The 21,920-nt window shown below is 45.9% G+C and overlaps 1 protein-coding gene across 2 annotated transcripts in view; it reads right to left on the bottom strand.

The window, feature by feature from the left end:
* The window catches only part of COL5A1 (collagen type V alpha 1 chain), a 145,901-nt gene that overhangs the window by 44,911 nt on the left and 79,070 nt on the right, over positions 1–21,920 (bottom strand). For both annotated transcript variants that reach the window (XM_071574160.1, XM_071574161.1), the window contains exons 12-25: positions 18,408–18,482; positions 16,667–16,759; positions 13,927–13,983; positions 13,744–13,797; positions 13,134–13,187; positions 12,264–12,317; positions 10,602–10,655; positions 9,651–9,704; positions 8,204–8,248; positions 5,382–5,435; positions 3,793–3,837; positions 3,056–3,109; positions 2,389–2,433; positions 1,230–1,283 (exon numbers count right to left, since the gene is read on the bottom strand). In XM_071574160.1, the coding sequence (XP_071430261.1) occupies positions 1,230–1,283; positions 2,389–2,433; positions 3,056–3,109; positions 3,793–3,837; positions 5,382–5,435; positions 8,204–8,248; positions 9,651–9,704; positions 10,602–10,655; positions 12,264–12,317; positions 13,134–13,187; positions 13,744–13,797; positions 13,927–13,983; positions 16,667–16,759; positions 18,408–18,482 (792 nt within the window). The remainder of the gene's footprint in view (positions 1–1,229; positions 1,284–2,388; positions 2,434–3,055; positions 3,110–3,792; positions 3,838–5,381; positions 5,436–8,203; positions 8,249–9,650; positions 9,705–10,601; positions 10,656–12,263; positions 12,318–13,133; positions 13,188–13,743; positions 13,798–13,926; positions 13,984–16,666; positions 16,760–18,407; positions 18,483–21,920) is intronic.

Here is a 21,920-nt window from a genome sequence, read left to right as displayed (position 1 = left end):
AGCCTTGGTCCACTCTGCACTCAATCATCACTGTTTTCAAACCCATCTCCATTACATGCTGCTGAGATCAAAAATTGATGAGCAACTGAGTTGGCTTTTGCAGCGAGACACATCAGGCCCTCAGGGGTTTTCAGGTGTCTTCCAACACTGATTTCTATAAATAGAACACGGGCAGGGGTTTGTGCTTGGAAAGAGCAACCCCTGTGTTTACAAGCCCTCAAACCCTGCCCACCCCATGTCTACCTGTGTCCATGCACACCCCCACGTGCTCAGCCTGCAGGACTCACACAGCCTCCAGTCTGCACAAAAATAGACCCCGTGGCTTCTCCAGCAGAACCTCCCTGGAGGCTGCTGCAGGAATTTCACATCAAAACCTACAGATTTAGAGATGTTCTGGGCTTTGCTTTAGCTGCTCTGTTGACTCAGCTAACAAGTGTATGGATGTTCCAAGTGCCCTCTGTAGGAATGATAATCCCAGGGTGGGAAATGCAATTTTTTTTTTGCCACGCTCTGTATTTGCATTAATAGAATGCAACTACTTTACAGTTTTCATTCTTAAAACAAGGTGAAAACTGAGATGGGTAAAAATGAGAGCAGGTTTAAAGCCCAGAGATTTTTAAGGCCAATTTCTAGAGCAAGGAGCAAATTATGTTTAATGCAGGGTTATAGGAGGAAGCTGCAAGAATAGAGCATTGACAAGTAATTTCCCCCTGCTCTTATCTCTGCTGTGCAGCAGTGCCTGGCAGCCCCCAGCGAGGTGAGGACCACCCCAGGCACGTGCTGTGATGTGCATAAACACACAGGAGCCTGTCCCTGCCTTGGGAACTGCCAAAGTTTGGAGAACCGAAAGGAGAAACAGGTGGAAAGGAAAGAGAGGCTTGAGGAGTTGGTGAGGAGGACCCAGAGTGAGCAAAGCTGGGAGCAGAGAGGCTTCCCAAACCAGCCCACACAGGGGCAAGGGTGAGCCTGACCTTGTGGGCTGTGCTGTTTTATTCACTATTAAACTTTTTGTATATCAACTCATAAGTTTTCCAGCTTTTACCCTTCCCATTCTCTCCCTGATCCCACTGATGGGGGAGTGAGGGATCAGCAATGTGGGGTTTGGCTGCTGCCTGGGGTTAAACCATGACATGGGCTCACAACACTTCACAAGCCCAAGGTCCACCCCAGGGTGGATGGGGCAGGATCAGCCCCAGTGCCAGACAGGGTACCAGAAGAGCATGACTTACCGGGGGCCCATCTGCACCAGGCATGCCAGGGAGACCAGGTTTGCCCAGTGGCCCCTGAAAACAAACACAAAGACAACAGTTCAATGGTCAGTCTCCAGAGCATCAGAGGACGGGGCTTTTCAGTCACATTTCTTTCTTTTCCTATCTGTACAAGGCTGCACAGACATGAGCCTGTTGGAAAAGCTTGCCACAGTTTATAGGGAGCCAGTTTATTTCTGTGGGCAGAGTTGTTCCAGCATCCTGGGATGCTGCAGTGCCCGTGCTGGCACCTCACACACACAGACAGGAGGCAGGACTGAGAGCTCAGGGCACGGGGCACCACACTGTGTCCTGCCAAGAGGACACGATGCTGCTCAGGGGCACAAGGACAAGGTGGAGGATGTTGAACTGCGGGGTCACAGGTTCAAAAAATGCCCCTTCTTTGGTGACAAATCTCAAGGTGATTAAGTGAGAAAGGAGAGGAACTGCTCCAGCTGATTGGACTTGCTGGTTTAACACTCCTCAGTGAGCACCTTTTAATTAAGCAACCCTTGACCTCTCACTCCACTGGGAAGTGCCACTTATCTGACAGAACTATTAAAGTGCTCCTTTGCAGGAGAATTGTCAATAACTTGAGTCCACTCCACACAAGCAGTCTTCTCCCAGTGCACACACCAGACACACACTCTGTCTCTGCTTGATGGAAGCTGAGCAAAGCCCTGGAAAATGACCCCTCTGTAGGCAAAACTTCCCCTTCTCTAAATCCTGATGGTCCCAGGGCTGTTGTGGGGAGCCAAGGCCAGCAGCCACCCCACACCAACAGCCACAGAAACTCCAAGAGGCAGGAAGCAGGAGAACTCATCTGAGTGAGCCAAATGCATGGGCTCTTCCCATTACCATCCAGCCCACAGAAAAAGACAATTTTCAATCCTCTCCTGATGTTTTACCATAGGCTGCCTTCAAAATGCTTCTCTTCAGAGGGGAAATGAATGCAAATATTATGAATTAGAGGTAAACCGTGCTGTCTTGATCTCTCCTCTGTCTGGAATGAGAGGCATTAGACTTTCATGGACACAGCTGCAAACAGATGTCACATATGGGGCAAAGGAGCAGCTGAAGGAGCAAATGCATATCAATGGCAACAGTTGTCTGAGGCCAGAGCTGCAAAACTGAAACGTACTTTCTCTCCTGGGGGACCGATCGCGCCTTGTGGACCTGGAAGACCCTGTGAAAAGAAAAAAAAAAAAAAGGGTCATTAAGGAACAAGTTATTCCTTCCAAATGCATCTTGGCAGGGGCTCAGCTGAGCATTATTCTAGTGCCTGTGATGGCTGGGGATATCCCCAGCTCCATTCATTCTCAAAATGTCTTGGGAGGGATGATAAAATTTCCTTTTAGCAGGATGTGGCTCCTGCAGGGAGAGCTGCACTGCCCGGCCATGGGCAGCCAGGCTCGGCCCAGGGTGGGAGCAGAGATGCTCTGAGGAACAAGACTCTGAGAGCCATGGAGAAGGCTGACAGCAAAGCTTGGACATCTCTATTACCCATCTGGCTGTAGAACAACTGGACTGTAGGATGCTGAAAATTAGACGTGAGCCATGAGATGTGACTCAACCAAAAGGACAGCTCAGACCTGGGCTTGGCTTTGCAACACACAGCAAAAGCCAGGTGAGAACTGGAGGGCTCTGAAACTGGGGGTGTTTTCAGGAAGATTATGTACCAGCAATGTGTCATCAAGCCAATCCCAGCAAATCACCGTGTTGCTGGGCCTGTCTCTGGCAGGGGAGCAAAGCTTGTGTTTAATTATCATTCCTTTTTCCTACCTATGGGAAAGGCGTTGTGGTCTTACCTGAGCACCTGGGTTACCCTGCTGTCCTGGGGGACCTGGCTCACCTTGAGGACCCTGTGAGGAGACAAGGGCAGAGATGAAGGTAAGAAAGGTGAGAGCGGGGCTGGTGTGTTCTCAGGCACCACAACTGCCCTGCACAGACATGTGGATCCTCCTCATCCTGTCCCTGTATTCCCACTGCCTGCGTAGACCTGAGCTCCTGGATCCAAACCCTCATAGCACCCTGAACCCTCTCTGACCTTCTCCAAGCAACCAAGAGCTCCTGGAAACAGCTCCTGTCCCTCTGGGATAGGGAGGGGTGAAGTTACTTCCAGGCACACTCATTTCTCTGCAGGGATTTGCAGCCCAGAGGAGCTGAGCAAGACTCTGGCACTATTTGGCTCTGCATCTGCTCTTCTCCAGGGAATCTTTTCCATCCTATCCATGCAAAGCATGAGGCACAGGAAGATTTTTTTCTCTCAGTTAAATTGCTGTATTTTGATATTCATTAGACCAACACACATCTCGATGAAAATGTTTCATCTTTCATGGGGAAATAATGTGTAATTCCATCAGAAATTATAATAAATTAACAGCCATTTGCTGTAGGAAGATACTCTCCGTGTTTTTCACAGGCTCTGATAGGAATTGAGACCAGGCTAAAAAGCAATTAGCAAATCTAATCTGATAGAGTACATTTTATATTTTGCTCCATATAATATTTGAGCTGCCTGTAGAAATTTGCAATGAGAACTTACCACATTCCCTTTGGGACCTGTTTGTCCATCCATACCAGCCACACCCTGAGAAAAGATTTAAAAAACAGCAGTAAGAAAATTTCTCGTTATTCTGCACGAGAAAAGAAGGGAAATTGCCATAAAAAATAGCAAAACATCAAGAGGCCCTTTGGACCACATGGAAAGGGAACAATTTTCTAAAGGTGTTTGGTAAAGCAGCCAATTCCACGGATCCTGTTTACACTTTAAAAAGTCATTTCAGTGTTTTTCCCACCGGTTTAACCTGCCTGGGAGGCAGAATCAGCACCAGGTCGAGCAAATCCTGGCTAAGTACCACAGCTGGATTGCCTCCAACTGCAAACAGGCACAGAGGAACAAAGGAAAATGGGAAAAAACACCTGCCTTGGGATGCAAGGCATCACTCAACAGGGCAGGTGGGAAAGGCAACAGGGCTGAGCTGCCTTGAGCCAAAACAAAAGGCATCTGGAGTCAAATACTCCCTGACCATTGTCACTGAGGGGATAACACGGTCCGTGGTCAACTGGAGATGTCCCCCAGTCCCTGTTGCATAATCAGGGAATTGTTTAAAGACCTCTAAGATCAAGTGCAACTGCCAACCCATCTCCACCACCATGTTCACCACTAAACCATGTGCCCAAGTGCCACATCCACGTGCCTTCTGAACACTTCCAGGGATGGTGACTCCACCACTTCCATGGACAGCCCATTTCAATGCTTTTCAACCCCTCCCATGAGGACATTTTTCCTAATAACCAATCTAAACCTCCCCTGGCATGACTTGAGACCATTTCCTCTCATCCTGTCACTTGTAACCAAGGAGATTGACTCCCACCTCACTTCAAGGAAGTTGTGAGAGCAAGAAGGTCTCCCTGAGCCTCCTTTTCTCAAGGTTAATCCTTTGCTGTGGGGCAGCACAAGGTATTCAGGTGTAATGTCACATTTGTGGGAGATAAGACAGTTTTGAAGCAAATCATGCACTAAATTTCCCATCACTAAATTGTAGCAGGTTTGGGAGCTCACAGCAAAGATGTCTTCATTTCCCAGGAGGGGTCAAGGGCTTCCCAACACTCCCCATTAAACACTGACTCCCTCAGCTCCAGCAGCAGCCTGGGTTTGGGTTTGTAAGTTCTGGGACTGCAGTGAGCAGCAGTGATTTAGGGACAGAGCCCCTGCACTGGCACTTGCAGGGAGAAGGTGACTGTCTCCTGAATACAAACCAACACGCTCCCTCCTCAGCTTTTGCCCAAAATATGAACAAACTGCTTTAAAGCCTCACCAGCCCTCAGGCAAAAGTTAATAGCAAAGCCACTGTGTTAATAACTCCCATTCTTCCCTCTCAGCCTGAGCGAGGCATTAATATTTACTCAGGTGGGCCAAATCTTCAGCTGCCCTAAATGGACGTGATGCCACTGAAAATGGGGAAGAAAAGAGACTTTAAGCCATTTTTTTTTTTTTTTTTTAATAATACCACTGCTTTTCATTGCACAGATGTCAAAAATTATGCAGCTGGATTATCTGCTTGAATGACTAATGGGGATGGGGTATTTTGTCTGGAAGGCTCAGGCAGGGCAGCAGCCCTGGGAACTCACCGGTGGCCCTGGGGGTCCTGGTGGCCCCTTCGGTCCCAACAGTCCTCGGGGTCCCTGTGGGGGGAAACAAATGGGGTTAAGCATTCCCAGTGCCCTCCCAAGCATGGATTGGGATGAGCTCGTGCATGGCTGAGCATTGCACTGCCCAGGGACACAGCAGGGCTGGCAGTGACCTCGCTGGGTCTGCAGCAACAGCAGCTTTCTTGACTTAAAAACTGCTGGAGAAGAAATCCTGTGTGCACAAATCCTTGAATTGTAAAGATAAATAATACAGGCACAGGCATTTATTCTTTGGATTGGAAGAAAACCCACTTGAACCAACTTATTGTTATTAATTTAATCATATTCCTGGGTTACCCTGTGATGCACACAAGGATGCAAAACACTTTGCAGCCAAGTCATTTTAGAGGGAGAGTATTATGAAGGGTGACCTGATAACATTAATGGATTGTTAGGGTCAGCATTTCAAAATCTCTCCAGATTTAGCTTTTATCATCAGCAATCTATACAACTCAGCAAGGGTGGGAAAGGTTTTTCAGCCTGCAGCACAAATGTACATTTTTCAAAGCCATTTGGTTCTCCAACTTTAACCAGTCAGGACTCTTGGTATCCTGGTGTTTTCTTTCCATTTCCAGCTTTCTCACCAGATTTAACCTCATGTCATCTTCAGGGAAATTGGTAGGATGGAGCATCACATTGAATAAGAACAAACATGGCAGAACAGGAGAACTGTATTGCTGCAATAGAAAGCTTTGCAAATCACCCCCTGCCAGCACCTCCTGTACCCTGAGCCTTCAGGGGGGTTGAGGTGAAGGAGAGGGGTGGGGTCTGTGTGTACCCACTGCAGGTCTGAGAGCTCATCTTTGAAACACAGTCCCTTGCTGAAATGAGGGACCCATAAGGCAATGCTGGGATTTGTATGGATGGTGCTCATGAACTGTCATGGGTGAAAATCATTCTTGATTGATGAGCAGTTTTATCTGTCTGCCCAAATATTATATGTCCTCTTTTTTATGATGCAGAGAGAACTGAGGAATTAAAATGAAATGTTACAGGAAAAAATAGGGGAGATGAATAAAGTGCCTCATCTTGGAGGCTGTGGGGATTTTGATCGTGCAAAAATGCTGTTTGCAGGAAAAAAAAAAAAGGGTGAATAGACCAAGGGGTCTGTCCCAGGCACTGAAAACTCCATGTGCTAAACCCCTGCAGTAACTCCAGCGGAGCAGGAATTCTGGTGAGATCAGTGGGTGATGGGGAATGGAAGGAAATGGAGCAGGAGAAAGGCAAACCCATTTTGAAGTCCCACCACCAGTTTCAGTCACCGTTACATTTGGAAAGACCCTCCTTTGGCTCAGGGTAGAGAAGACAACAAACACCCAGATTTAGGAGTTTATATTTCTGACAAAGTTTGCTGTAATGCAGTTGAAATCATGATTCTGGCCATCCCAGAGATTTCTATTCATGTTGCTGAAACAGAAATAAACTTCCCTGCATGTGGTATCATCATTTAAGTTCCTCTTTTGTTGCTGTGTTACCTGAGCACATAAACGCTCTTAAGAAGTTAATAACCCATAAGTTATTGCTTAGATGTGTGCTAAGGAGATAGCTGAGTTGATTAATCTTTCCAACAAGTTAATCAGACATCTTGTCTATAATTTAGTTCCAGTGAGTCTGTAAATGCCAACCCTTCCCTTTCTCACATGAACTGTGTCCAACAATTCCCATCAATTACTCTCGGGCCACCACACTGGGCCTCAGGACAACCAAATAAGACATTCTGAAAGCAAAGCTGATGGTAAATGATAGATAATGTTCTTGTCATAACAAAGGAAATGCATTTTGGAGGAAATAAGCAGCCAGCAACTGTACTACACACAAAAATCTGCAGCCAGCCAGCAGCAGGGCTTGCTGTTGCCAATAAACTAAGAAATATTGAGTATTAGGAGAAGAAATGCTTTTTCAGAGTATTTAACTGACAATACAATTGTTTGGGGTTTTTTTTCAGTGGGATACTCTGTGAAAGCATTTCTTTGGGTTGGTCCAAAGGATTTTGTCCAACAGCACTGACATCTCCTTTAACCTTATTGATACCAGGACTTCCCACCTCCTGGTTCAGCCCAAACACTGACAAACTGCAGATTTATCAAGTTTTGTGCACTGTGAGCAGAATATTGACCCCACTGACATGAAGGATAAAAGTCCCCTTGAATTCAATCTCACCAGGATTTCATCCTGAGGTTTATAAGGTATTACTGATGCTGCACAGAGCAAAGTGTGCAGGAGCTACCTGGTGAAGCTGCCACTGCCCTGGGACAGCAGACAAAGCCTTTTCTCTTTGGAATTTGCTATGAACACTCACAAAACCCGTGTTTCACATGGCACCATCATATCTAATTTCCACTCCAACCTACTCAACTCAACCCTAAATCAGGAAGAAGGATACAGGCAGGAAAATTTTAAGATCAATCTAAGTTAAGCTTTACATTTACAGTTACATTTTTTTTCAATGACCACCAAGTGAGCAAACAAAATCAATTAAGAACAAAACAAATAATAAAAAGTCAACCAAACAAGGCCCAGAGCATATTCTCTTTGTGGTGGGTGTCCTAGTGAAAATACGCAAACCAGACTTGTCACAGCACAGACACTCCCTAAACTGTTCATGTGGATCTTCAAGCAGGGGAAGCTCAGTCCCTGCAGGACCTCAAGGGTCTTGTTTAACACCAGGAAAACTGTCCAGTGGGACATCTAAAAACATCATTATCACATCAAAACCTTGAACCAAAGCCGCAGGACATGAAGCCAGTGGAGAAGATACTCACAGGTTCTCCAGGAAGACCTCTGGGTCCAACTTCTCCATCATCTCCCTGTTCAGCAGCAGAGAAAAGGAGAGGAGCAGCAAGAGACAGAATAAACCAGTTATATTTTGGTCCCATCACAGGTGTTTCATTCTTGTTAAATAATATTCCCCAAAAAAAGCAGCTTCCCTGGAGGACTGGAAGGGTATCTGTGCATGAGGAAAACCTTGTAAGCCTGGAGACTAATGCTGTGTATGCAGAATTTACCAGGGATTAGGAATGCTCCAAGGATACTTCATAATTCATGTTGATGTTTATAAAGATGAATTTTGCAACCAGACAAGACATTGTAGAAACAATTCAGGGCATGTGAGACAATAACCACAAGATTTAATACCCAGCTGAATGGCAAGGCAGTATGGGAGCAACACCCTGGGAATGTGATTGAGCCAAACTAGGGCTGCTCAGATAAACCAGAGGCAGTGGAGGGTTCATCCTCCCACTCCCATATCTTCCTGGTGTCCCCCAAAATTCCCAAAATTATTAGATAGTGCCTCCTTTGAGTTGTTTTAAATCACCCAAAACCCAAGACTCCCTCTTAGGAAATCAATCCCAGCAGCCAGGCCTTGTAAACCCTCCTCCTCTGCTGATAAAATTCATGCTCTTCTTCTCAGTTATGCCCTCTGAGCTCCCTGCACAGCTCAAATAGTTTCTTTTCCTCTTTAGGATTAAAGTTCTCCAGACACTCGTTCTTCCCCCGCAAGACACAGGTTTGCTCTGTTCGACTTCAAAGCACTTTAGAGCTGCAACTAATTAATCCTCCCAACCCTGTGGTGAGGAAGGTGTTATTATCTGAGCTTTACAGAAGAAACAAATAGCCAAAGGTGGAAAGAAAACATCGTGGAAGGGGATTAGAGGCTGGGAAATCCACAGTGGCTCCTCTGGTTAAACCACCTGCTCCTCACCCCACAGGTTCAGCATTTTCAATCTCTGCCCTTAAACCAGCTCTCTAGAGCTGTAATCACTTAGTTTGAGCTTTGCTAGAGGTATTTGATTATTGACTGAACAGAGTGGAAAGAGAAGTGAACAATTTAATCTTTGATTCCTACGTCTGTCTGGAATTTCTGTTCCCCAAGTCTTGCTGCCATTCTCTGGATCTCAGAAAATCAGAAGAGATATTTGCTCACCGTGAGGAGAAATATTTTGCTCATGCTGTACTTTTTTCTTTTAACAAAACCTGAGTTTTCTGACCAGATCTTTAAAACCAAATTCTTCTTTTCACTTCACTCCCATCTCCTTGCTCTGCTTCCCTCCCTCCATGGCCACACAGAGCAGCATCCCCAGGGCACAGGGATGGAGCTCTCATGTGTTGGCTGCTCTTGCCACGTCTCTGGCTGATGGTGCATCTGCTTCTGGTTTACAGGGGTTCGTTATGAATTCAAAGGGCTTCTGAATCCACAGACACGCTTACCCTCTCCCCATCCTCTCCAGGTGCTCCTGGGGGTCCATGGGGACCTGGCTCACCCTATAAAGGAAAGGCAGAGAATAGTTCAGAGGAGGCAGAAACACTCTGGCAATGGAAAACATCAGGGAATGGTAATAAAGCAAGTGATGGATTTGACTTCTCTGTCTGCACTTGCTGAAGGAATTTGTACCCTCACAGTTGCTGTGTCTGTGCTCTCTGAAGCAGCAACAGCTCTTCTTTACCACTCATGGGCTCCAGCACCCCCACGCTCATCCCCCAGGGCTGGAGCTCCTGGGATTTACTGATGGCACTTTGTCAGGAGGCTGGGAACTGAGGAACTCCTTCAGGAGCAGGACTCGTGCTCTGCACACAGTTATTGCTGTGCCCAGGCCATGCCACTCCAGTGCTGGCTGATTAAACATCTCTCTCAGGCATCATCTCCCCTTCCCTGTGTAACTTGTAATCACGACTCAATCTCTGCTGCTCAAACACTCCCTTGCTTTATAAAGCAGTTCCTGCACTCTCCAGGGAGGGGAGGGACTCACAGCCTGCCAAAGGAACCATCTTCTTCCATTTTCCCCCTCCCCCACTGTTTAATTATAAAGCAAAGAGATTAAACCCATTGTAATTTCTGGCAATTTCCATCCCCAACTGCACTGTCTAACAGCAGGTTTTGCCTCTTGCTTTATTTTTCAGTTTGCATTTTATTAAGGCGTTTTTCCCCCTATTCCAATTTTGAGCAGTCCCAGAAGGATCTTGCAGCTTCCTGGGAAGGGAATGCTGGGAGGGATGCTGTGACATCCCACGGGCTCTTAGGGACACTCAGTCTCTCTCAATTACACCACTGTGGCACATCCCCAACAATATCTGCCCTCCTCCCAGTCCTCCTCAGCCACCTCCTCCTGCAAGGTTTTATTCCAGTCAGTTCTCAGAAGACAAGTGGAAGAAAAAACTTACTCTGTTCCCCTTCTCACCAGGCAAACCAGCCAAGCCATCAAACCCTCGGTCACCCTGCAAGAAAAAACAGTTTAGAGCACATTTCTCCCTGCAGTTGAATATCCTTCCAACTTGTTTCTTTTCTGTGTCAAGGAAGGATCAATTTTCTCTCTCAGATACTCAGCCTTCAACCTTCCATCAGGCCAGTGATGATTTCAAAATTATAGATTAATACAGGGGAAAAAAACCCCACCCTCAAAGTAATTTGGAGTTAAACTCCTCCCAACACCTACAGTTTAAATGCTTTTTTTTCCTGTGGATTTCAGAGTTTCTCTGGGTGACTTCTCCATGATCTAAAGCACCTCCCTTCTCTTCAGGATCTTCAAATCCAATTATTTATTTAGCTCTAATTCCATAGAATTACAAACTGCAATCCACTGGTGAGCAAACTGGACACTGGAATTCCCACACCTGCCCAAACACCATCCTGAGCTTTACTGCAATCCATCCCACACATCCTTTTAAATCTTCCTGGACACTCCAAGGAAATAAATATATAGAAATAAATTCTGCAAACTGCCATAATGAAACTAGGACAGGAGTGCACAGAGAGAACCTTTTCCCAAATACCTCAAATCTTTGGAGAAGAGAGAAGGCACAGGGGTGTTTGCAAATCATGGGTGACAGTGAACAAAGATCACAGAGAAGTCCCTTTTTGTCTGTAATGGGGTGAAGGCACTTGGGTTTTCACATATTCATGGTATTTGAATTACTAAAATAATACCAATTCCTCCCTTTAACAAAGGAAAGGAAAGTAAAGGAAGGAAATTCCATCACAGCTGGGCAGACGGGAGGGCAGGTTGGGCTCTCCAGGGATGCACCCAGAGTAACTTCCAGCTCCCTCCTTTTGGCAGGTCCTAGAGCATCTCTCTGCCTCTGCCCACAGCAGATTTCCCTCTCCTTTCCAGCACTGCTCGTTATTCTGGTTCCCTTCCTCCCTGGCAGCCCCTCCTCAGAGGGCAGTTGACGCTCATTAAAGCACTTTACTGGATAAATGATTTGCAGTCTCCTGTCTCTGTATCAAAACCCCCCATCTATTGCAGCCTTAAGTATCTACATAATAAAGTACTTAAACCTTCTAAGACATGATTCCCTGAGCAAACTTTCTCTGCATTCAATTTCAGTGGAGCAGCTTCTTCCTTGCTTGATAATACCAGCAGAAAGAAGGGATTTTTGTCTCCAATAAAAATACAGGGGATTAGAATTCCTCACCACACCTCCTGCATTTCCTCACCCAGTTAATAGGTATGTTTTTTTGCAGTTATATTCTAGGATGCTTCCAACCACTCATACATGTTTGAGTTTTGTAATTGGAACTCTAAATTATTTGTTTTACAACTGCAGCATATTTCATTCTTAAACAAGGGAGCATATTTCATCCTTAAGAGGATTCAGCAATTAAAAAGAATAGCATTAAAAAACTAAGAAAAGAAAAAAATTGCTATTCTGCCTTCTAGGAGTGTGTTTAACCTCTCCCTTTTAACTTCCATAGTGTCACAGGAGTCTGGACCACCTCAAAAACCTCCTCCAAGCAAGGTGGGCTCCCTCTCCACGGATCCCTCTGTTCATTCCTGCTAAAAAGCAGATGTAGATTCCCAAAAAACATCAATATGTGGTGCTTACCTTTGGTCCTGTCTGGCCTGGCATTCCCCGGGCCCCGTCGCTGCCAGCTCGTCCCTGCAATAGAGACAAGCAAGGTCAAACACAGAGGGTAGGGCAGAACCACAGGGACAACTGTGGCCAAGTGAGGGTTTATTTAAGTTGGATTTCAAAGGCTAAAGAGGGTAAAAAACACTGCCTTGTGTTTGAAGCAACATCCAGGCTCAGTCTGGAGCTAATGAGGGGTGGGAGACAAATGGCAGCAAAGCTACTTTGCTACATGGGATGCTGGGACATGGTCATTGATTTTTATTTTAAATAATTATCTTCCAGCACGCTTTAAGATATGCTAATGATGATGACTGCAAATTGAAATGGGATAATTTCTGTTTTAAGAAGCCAGAAGTGGGACACACAAAACACTTGCTCGTTTCTTCCTCTGGCAGGTTGAATCATGATGGAGCAGAGGAGGATGTAAAATAAAAATCAGCATTAGGGATGTTGACAGAACAAGTGAGCACAATTTACACCAGTTTCAGAAACCCCCAAGGACTGGATCCTCCTCACACACTACCAGCCTTGGGGACTGTCCAGCCAGTTGGAGGCATTCAGGCAGTTCCAACCTCAACAACACAGAGCCAAAAAACCCCCAAACTCCAAGATAAAAGAGTGGGACGTGTGGCCTCGCAGTTCTCCCTACACTGCCCAGCCTTCAACTCTCCTCCCCATTCCTGTGTGTCCAGATGTCCGGAGAGGGCCTGGACAAGCCCCTGCCTGGCCACCAGCCCGCTCTTGTGCAACGCTCTCGGGGCTTGGGGATTGTTTGGCAGCAGCAGCAGTTTCGAGCAGGAATTGCAGCTAATGCGGCGTCAGAGCAGCTGCCAGGACACTCACCCTGCGGCCTGGCTTCCCTGCTGGACCAGGAGGGCCCTGGATGCCTCGTGGACCCTGCAAGGCATCAAGGACAGAACATGAAATGGTATCACCCAAAGGCACCATGAATAGTCCCACATCAGGCACTGCTGGGGCTGGCGGCCACCAGGAGTGAACCCTCAAGCAGAGCCCATGGTTGCAAACACACAGGGAAGGCTCAGGACTGAGCATCTCTGGACAGGAATTGCAGCCATTTATCCACAAGCAGCTCCACAAAGGACATGTCCCCCCACTATAAGAAAATGGGAACTTTTCCTTAATGCAGGATTTACAGCTGGGAAGAACAACTTGCTGAGCTTTAGTGAACTTCCCACACTCCAACCTATCTTGTATTTACAGGACTCCTTCAAGGATGTCTTTGCAGGGAATACCACCTGTAGGCTTTTACTGTTGGCTTAAAATTACAGAGCTTGCATTCAGATGCTTGAAGAGACCTTAATGTGCAAAACAGGTGTTCCCACACCTTCCTACTTTCCACTGGCATTGGATTACTGAATCCCTCCTTCCCAACAGCCTCTAATGCAGGACTGGCTGCTCCACACTTTGTTTCCCCCCATTTTCCCACACTCACCTGAGGTCCCATTTCTCCAGCCTCTCCCTTTAGTCCTCCACTGCCCGGGGGTCCCTTTGGACAGAGAACACAATTAATTCTATTTTCCCACAGTAGATTCACACCATGTTAAAAAGAGCCATTCGTGGAGGTGTCCCAGAGCCAGCTGGGTGTGGGTCCATCCCCTCCTGCCCCCTCACTTACCATGGGGCCGGGTCGCCCCGTCAGCCCCATCGGCCCCGCCGGTCCCCTCAGCGCCAGCTGCAACACAAAGGGAGACAGGGCTCAGTTGGTGTCCCTGCTTTGCTGCTCCAGTAGGACAAAGCCACCATTGCAACACCAACCACACGTTCTCCCCACACACTGAGGCCACAAAGCCTTGGAGCAATGTCCATATCCTCACGATCCTTAATGTGCTGCCCCATCAGCATCTTTTTGTATCCACAAATGGGCAAAGGATTCCTCTTAGCCCAGAGAAGCTGTGGCTGCTCCATCCCTGGGAGTGTCCAAGGCCAGGTTGGACAGGGCTTGGAGAAACCTGAGATAGTGGAAGGTGTCCCTGCCCACCCTCCTGGATGATCCTTAAGGTCCCTTCCAACCCAAACCATTCCATGATTCTCTGAAACTCCCCAAATGGTGCACGAGTCTGCTGAGAGAACTTAAAATATTTATGATCCCACATTGGTTTAGGAGAATTTTTTCTCTATGATCCTAGAAGTTTAATTTTGGAGGAATATTTTCCTTTTTTTTTATTACTACTTAATATCCTACAACCAGAACTACAATTCTATTTGCAACAGGAGGCTTTTAGCTCAATAATTAAGGAGTCATGTAACCATGTATCAAGTCAGTAATTTCCATGGTGGGTAATGGAGCCAGTCCATGCTTTAAAACATCACTCAGACAATTTGTTCCCTCCTGACAATTCAACACTTTCAAAGAGTTGTAATTATCTGTGTACTCCAGTAATTAAAATCTACCCGTGATTGCACTTGGAATGGCATAAATATTGCACAAATGCTGGATGATGTGGCATCTTTTTACAACACCCCATTAAAAGGGAGATGCTCTGAACCATTGCTGGCTGGGATAGCGTTTGGTGCCTGATGAAAGCCAAATTTTAAGGGAATAAATCAACCTAATAATGCAATTAACAGCAGTGATAACAAGAAAAACAAACCCAAAAAAGGCAAGAAGATCTCTCCACTGCAGGACTCCTTTTCCATTCCTGCCATCTCCTGTAGCTTCACCACAAAAAAAAAATATTACATCTATTTCCCTTTCTGCTTTGGTATCCTGGTTTTCAGCCAAAAATGCTGAACTTAACCAAGGAATGAATTTTTTCCTTTATAAAAATATCCAACTTTTCATTCAGAGCCCAAAAGTTACCCAGGACTTATTAGGGTTTTAATTTTTTTCCCTAAACCTGAAAATTAAAAAAAGAAAGGGACTTTGAGTGAGGGGAGGGAACTTCTTTATTTCAGAAGTCACAATTTTCAACAGGCAGAAGAAAAAAAAAAGAACAAAAGCAGAGTCTGAGAAAGCAGGTGCTTCTCATGAAACCTTTATCAGGTCAAACTGCCTATTTCCCAGCAAAATAAAATGCTGATGGAGAAAACATAGGCAGGCTTGAAATTAAGACTGACAAGGCAACACCAGAAACATAATCCACTGATATTATTCTCAGAACAAGGTTAATGGACAGGAAAATGCAGTGACTGGTGGAATCAGGGCCTTGTACTCTACCTGAATAAGTATAAAATCAAACTCCTTCGTAAAAGAAGAGTTGGATGGAAGCCAGAAGAGCCCCAGCTAAGCCAAATTCCTTGATAAAAATCCAAAAGGAGCAAGTGTCACCCAGCTGGGTGGAGATCCCGATGGATTTTATTTCATTCAAGGGTGAAATAAATTGCTTTTTAGCCTATTTCAGCCCAACCCCAAAAAGTCTGTGCTGAAGTGACTTGCAAACAGCTCTGAATAACAGGCAGCACGTTCCAGCTGCAGACAGATGTGGACTTTGGACCTGGGGAGCACATCTCAGTTCTGTCTCCAAGGCTGTGTCCCTTTGGGAACTGCCTCCCTAACCAGCCAGAATTTGGTCCCTCTTGGGCAAGATCAGGGCAAACACAGCAGGAGGAGAATTGTGGGGTTCCCACAGGTGTTCCATTCTGCTGGAATTGGGCCTCTGGCATCTCTGCTTTTAACGTGGCAATGACTATGTGACCTCACTCAGGTATTAATGGGAGAAAAATGTCAAAGCTGGACTGGTTAAAAATTAAGTTTTATTTTGAATAGATGAGTACAAAGCCTTATACACTAAGTCACTCATCCAGGCAGGGAAAAAGATCTGTACTGGAAATGTGCATGGCAAACCTTATTTCACCAGCAAACCAAGGATGATTTGACCATCAATCAACAAGATCATCCATAGAATAAAATGTTGCCATCATGTATTTCCAAATAAAAGCGTTGAAGAAAGTTACAAATCTGCCTGTTGAGATTTGTGGAGTTGGGAATAGCTTCCATCTGTGACGTACATTTAATTACTATGATTTATTGGAAAAAAAACACACAAAAGAAAGAAAATCCTCGGGGCACATCTACAACTGTTCGTACGGACTCCCTAAACTGTCAGCACAAACAGCTGGAGCCAACAGGTCTGTGTGTCTACTGGAACCAGCAAAAGGTCTGGTCCAAGGGCTGTAGGCAATGTAAAAGCATCTCTCTAGGACCTGGACCACTGCTGGTCATTAACAAAAAATCAAATCATCATTGAGGTGCCATCACCTCAAGCCACACAACTAATTCCATCTCAGTTGAGAAGTTGTTGCCATCACCACGGATGGGGTAAATATGAAGATATCTCCTCTGACACGTTTATTCTGGTTCTCATCTGCTTCCACAAGAACCTGCTGTAGGAGACATGCCAGCTCCCATCACTTACCCTGGCCTGCTGCAGGATGGCTTGGGCTTGGGCCTCCTGGGCTGACACAAGAGGTCCTTTGGATCCAGCATCTCCTCCTCCACTAAAGCGGAACTGATGGGAACAAGGCAGTGAAAGCAGTCACTGGGTTGCTGTCCCCCCACCTTCACAGTAGCCTGACTCCTAAACAATTCTGTTCAGCATGACTGACCCAAATCCATCACTGCCCTTCCAGACCATCCATTAACCCCCCACACTCGGGTCACCCAGCTCAGAGCCACAAACCAAGCGCTTCCCACGTCCGTGCCCGCACAGCAAACTCTGCCAGCTCGGAGCGACACAATGAGGGGGATTGTGGGCTCTGCACGTGAGGACCTCACACACCACCAGTCAAACCTCAGTGCAGAGTTCTCCCAGGGCTGAGATGGCCTGTGTGGATGCTGTTGGTCAGGAGACTCTGGGGAGATGGGGTTGGATCAGGTTATTTGGCTGTAGCTGCCCATTTGCCCTGACAAAGGCTGTGCCTCTCAGGCGTGGCAGTTTGCCCCAAAGAACAGAGTTTGGACTATTGTTCAAGTCAGGATCCTCCAGCACTCAAAGGCTTTAAAAACCCCAAGCATTAATGTTTTATTTCCAAACTTGAAAGAGAAGGAGTTTAATGCTTCCTTCTGCCTCTTCCACTCCCAAAAGCCCCACTTTCCTGGTGGGGTGCACACCCTTCTCCTGCCTTAGTTGTGTTTTTGGGGTTTTGCAAGAAGGATACTCCTGGCTGCAGAACCCACTTGGATGGTTCTGTCACCTCCATTTCACCCTGGCCTTTTGTTTGGATTTCTTTAGGTGTGTGTGACTACAGGAACTTGGCAAGGAGATTCAAAGACATGCAATTTATGGGCCTATGGTTGGTTCTGGAGGGGTCAACAAATGTATTGCAATGGCCAGCTGAGCTCCACGTTGAGTTCTTGGCCCAGCCTGTCCCAGGCACCCTGCCAGGACCCTTCCCAAGCCTCACCCTGTGCTTTGGAGCCTGTATAAGTGTGCTGAGGTTTGTCACTAAAAACTCCTTCCCTTTGGTACCCAACTACTTATTTTCAGCAGCTGGATTCTGTAGGGTTTTCTCACATCAAAGCAGACTCAAAATATAACCATTCCTCCAGCATCCAGAAGGCCAATTTGGTACTTTTTGACTTCATGCAGGGAGGAAAAACAACGTAAATTAACCACTAGTCATCAAAAGAGACCAATTTGTTCAGGTGCTTAAAATTTTGACACCTGCTTTGAGGAGCTGTTAGAGGTTTCTGATCATAGGAGAGAGGGGTCTGCATGGAAATCTGGCCCTTGGAAGTGTCTTCAGTTGCTTCTTCCTGGGTTTTTCTCTCCAACATCACGCCCAGTCAGACACACTTAAGCTCTTTCAGACTTCAGGAAGTGTTTGGACAATTCTTTCAGGCCATGGTGGGATCTTTGGAGTGTCCTGTGCAGAGTCAGGAGTTGGATGCTCGTGGGTCCCTTCCAACTCACCACATCCTATGAATTCTATGGATTCTATGATTACTCATCACTTCTGGAAATTCTAACCTGGTGCTTTTGACCAGTGAAGAAATTCCAGTGCTCTGCAAAAAATATATTTACAAGGAGAACCACCAAGATCCATCTTTTATCTCAAGGACATGTGTGAAAGAAATGGGAGAACAGGCACTAAACAGTAACAAAGCCAAGAAGCCTGACTCATTTAAATGCTTTTTTTAGTTATGTTTGTACTTACAGGCAGCATAAGCATTGTCCCTGGTGGTCCTGGTAAACCATCTGCTCCTGGGAGACCTGGGCGACCTGGTGGTCCCTACAATGAGAAGAAATAAAAGTAAACTTCTGTAGCATCATTTTAGTCATGTCCACACATAAGGAGCTGTGGCTGTACAGGGATATGTCATATCATTGTCTTGAGATACTGGGACTGAGCTTGTAGGTAACTCCCTTGCCATGGCAAATTTTGTGGAAACTCATCTGTAAACCCACAAGATTTTTCCTGGCAATTCTCTCATCCTCCGTTCTGGCCCCCACATTTCCAGGGTCTGCCATGTGCAATTTTTGAGTGAGCAATTAAAGTCTCTGCAATGCTCCAAGTTAATGGAATCAATGTTTAGTTGGATCTGTTAAAACCTATTAAAAAAATACATGAAACTTCATAACTCACGGTCTGCAGGACAGAAATGGGGAAAGATAAATTCATTTCTGTACATGGTCAGTCATGTGGGTCATTCCATTTTTCTCTCTTCTGCCTTTGGGGTTTTTATTTTTTTAAAGTCCTATGAGGCTCCTTCCATCTCCAATGGAGTGATCCTGTCAGCAGCTGTAAATCAGCCAAACTGTGGATCTCAAGGAGCTGAGCTGATTAACATCAGCTGAGTATCTTTAGCTTGTACTAAAGAGTGTGCAGTAAAAGATCTATTGATGAAGCCATAAATAATCAAATATGGCCAATTATCCTAAGACAGGCAATGGATTATCTGTATTCCCAACTGTGGACTTGACAAAAAGTTTAAGTTAACCTCAATTTACACACCCATCCAGTGATCTTACATGCAAATGAGGATGTCATCCACCTGCTCAATGTGGGTATCTAATGGCAATTTTCACACCAGCTTAAGGCAGGAGTGATTTGACCACATCCCAGTGAGGCCAAGAGAAATTCTGTTGCTCATTTCCTGGCCAGACAGCTCAACATTGAGGACTTGAGTACTCCTTTATTTAATAAGTACAAATAATAAATTTATCTATAGAAAACTGACACTCTTGGAAGGGCAATCAACAGTTCTCACTCTCATCAACCTGCCTGTTTAGACACCAAAAAGTAAATATAAAAACCTGCCACAAACCTCAGACACAGATGGACACACCACAGGGACACTGAATTGCCAAAATTGTAGGTTCACCCCACAAGGCAAAGGGAGGTGGATAAAAGCAGGAAAAGGAGGAGGGAAAGAGAAATAGATAACAAATTTCCTAAAAATCAGAATACTAAAACCAACCACACCACCAAACCAAACCATTTGGTGTGTTATCTTGGCCCCACTGTCTTGCAGAAAGTTCTCTTTCCATCTCACACCTCTCTGCTCCCTCTATGCCATATTCAACTTAACAATTCCCTTATTGTCTCTTGCTTAAAAAGGAACCCAAAACATTCAAGCCCGAGTTCCAAGCACTAAATTAGAGCCCAGCACCAGGGTGGGGGTGAGGAGCTGTGGCTTCTCCACCCTGCCCCGGGCAGGCCAGTGCTGTGGTGGGACCTGCACCACAATGACAGGGCAGAGCTGCCCTGCTCTGCACCACAACCAGCCTGGAATAACAACACTGCTCCCAGTGCTGCTGCAGCAGCAGCCAGAGCTGCAGCCAGTGATTTATCAGCAAAAAAATACAGGGGAAAAAAAACCCAGCAGCTCCCACTGCACTGAAGGGAGGCTGCAGAACACACCAGCACATCCATTTTTCAAGACAAGCTCGCGGTGTTACATTCACACTGTTTACTCAGTCTGGCCAACACTGGAGTCCCTGACCCTGCTGATGAGGTGCAGAGGCCAGTCCCATCTGTTGGAGCAGAAGAACCATCAATAATTTAGGCCAGACTTGTTTTATATAATAAACTTTCTTTTCTCTCCCTCTTCTCCCTTAACTCCAGTCCTGCATATGATGGATCAGGAATGAGCTTGTTTATGTCTCTATGTGTACTCTGCCTGACAAATGTTGATGCAATGCTTTTATCCATAAATGCCTCCTTTTGTTTCAGGTTGGGTGTGGGAGGTCTTTTCCTTGTGGGGTGGATCAGCGGGGGGCAAGGGAAGGGAAGAAAATCAAACCCATAAAGCACTTTGTAAATTTAAATTCATGAATGCCTTGAAGAAATGCAGCCTGGCAGGCTCTGGGTGTAAATCTGTGTCACTCTCGTTATGTAAATAGGGATTTGCTGATATATGGCAGCCAAGGATGGGGACTTCAACTTTCATTTGGTGCAGTGCTCTAAAATGCCATGCTGAGTGCAAACACTGGTGCAATATTTCAAGGGAATGGTTAAACTGAAACCTCAGTTTCAGTGCTGGGGCTCCTCAATTTGCAGGCAGTGGGAGTGGTCCCCAGCAGTCAATGGTATTGAGCCTCAAAATTCACTCAGTGTCTCTCTCTCGAATTATTTTTGTGCTATTTTCAGCCCTGGTCAGAAAATTATATAATAGAAGGTCTTTCTTGCAGTTTTTGGGATCTCCTAGGTAAGACAGCACTTGCCATCTGATGGGGGAAAAAAAAAGCATCCTGAAAATACCAAGCCTTTCAGAAGCCAAATAGGGATTTTAAGGATCCTATTGCACTTCTGAGGTGTAAAACTGTCCTCAGGGGAATAAGTCCTCTGGGACTCAAGGGCTATATGGTCTTGGAAGATACAGCTATTCCTTTGTGACCAGCCTTCCCTCAAGGTGTGCTGCCACCCCCCCCCCCCCAGAGCACCCCTTTCTCTCAAGGTGTGCTGACCCCCCCCAGACACCCCAAAATTCCAAACACACAGTGGGGTGGGGGACAGAGCTGCAATTTGCTCTAATGCTGCAGCTCATCTCATTCAAAACAACACGTTTTCCCACTTCCTTCATTCTAGTCTGGAGTACCCATGAAACAGCTCTCTGGTCTCTTCAGTGCCATAATTCCTTCTTCCCACTGCTCAAAGAAACCTGCCTAAGTCATCCCCAAACCTCCCTCCCCTCAGCTGAGCCCTCTGAATCCTCCCACAAACAGGCTGCTCCACGGCTTTGCCATTGACACAAGTTCCTCTGCATGTTGTAAAATAACTGGGAAAAAGGAACGAGCTGACATGATGAATAAACCAGAGCTAAATGAGTGTTGGCCAATATTAACATAGCTGAATATTGTTGGTATATTAATTCAGTGCACCTGCTTGATTGCAAATAAAAAGTCTTTCCATCAGATGCAGGCAGAGGGAATGTTCCTCACTGTACCCAGAGAAGTCATACAAATTCATAAGCCATGCACAGGGTTAATAATAAACAAATTAAAAGAGGAGCTGCTCTAATTGAAAAGGAGTATTTTAATACAGTTGCAGTTTCTGGCTCTGCAAGTTCATCACTTCTCTATGCACAGTATGTTGTGTTACATTCTGTTCTGGACACTTGGAAAAGCAGGATGTGCTGTCTGTGCTAGAATGCAAATTATTCCTTTCATTTTAGGGTGTGGAGCAGCAGCGTCAGGGACAGTGTGTCTGCTGCTGGTTGGCTTTGCA

Source organism: Pithys albifrons, chromosome 20, assembly GCF_047495875.1.
Source record: "Pithys albifrons albifrons isolate INPA30051 chromosome 20, PitAlb_v1, whole genome shotgun sequence".
NCBI classification, from domain to species: Eukaryota; Metazoa; Chordata; class Aves; order Passeriformes; family Thamnophilidae; genus Pithys; species Pithys albifrons.
The sequence above is the reverse complement of the archived record's forward strand: the minus strand, read 5'-3'. Positions and strand labels throughout refer to the sequence as shown.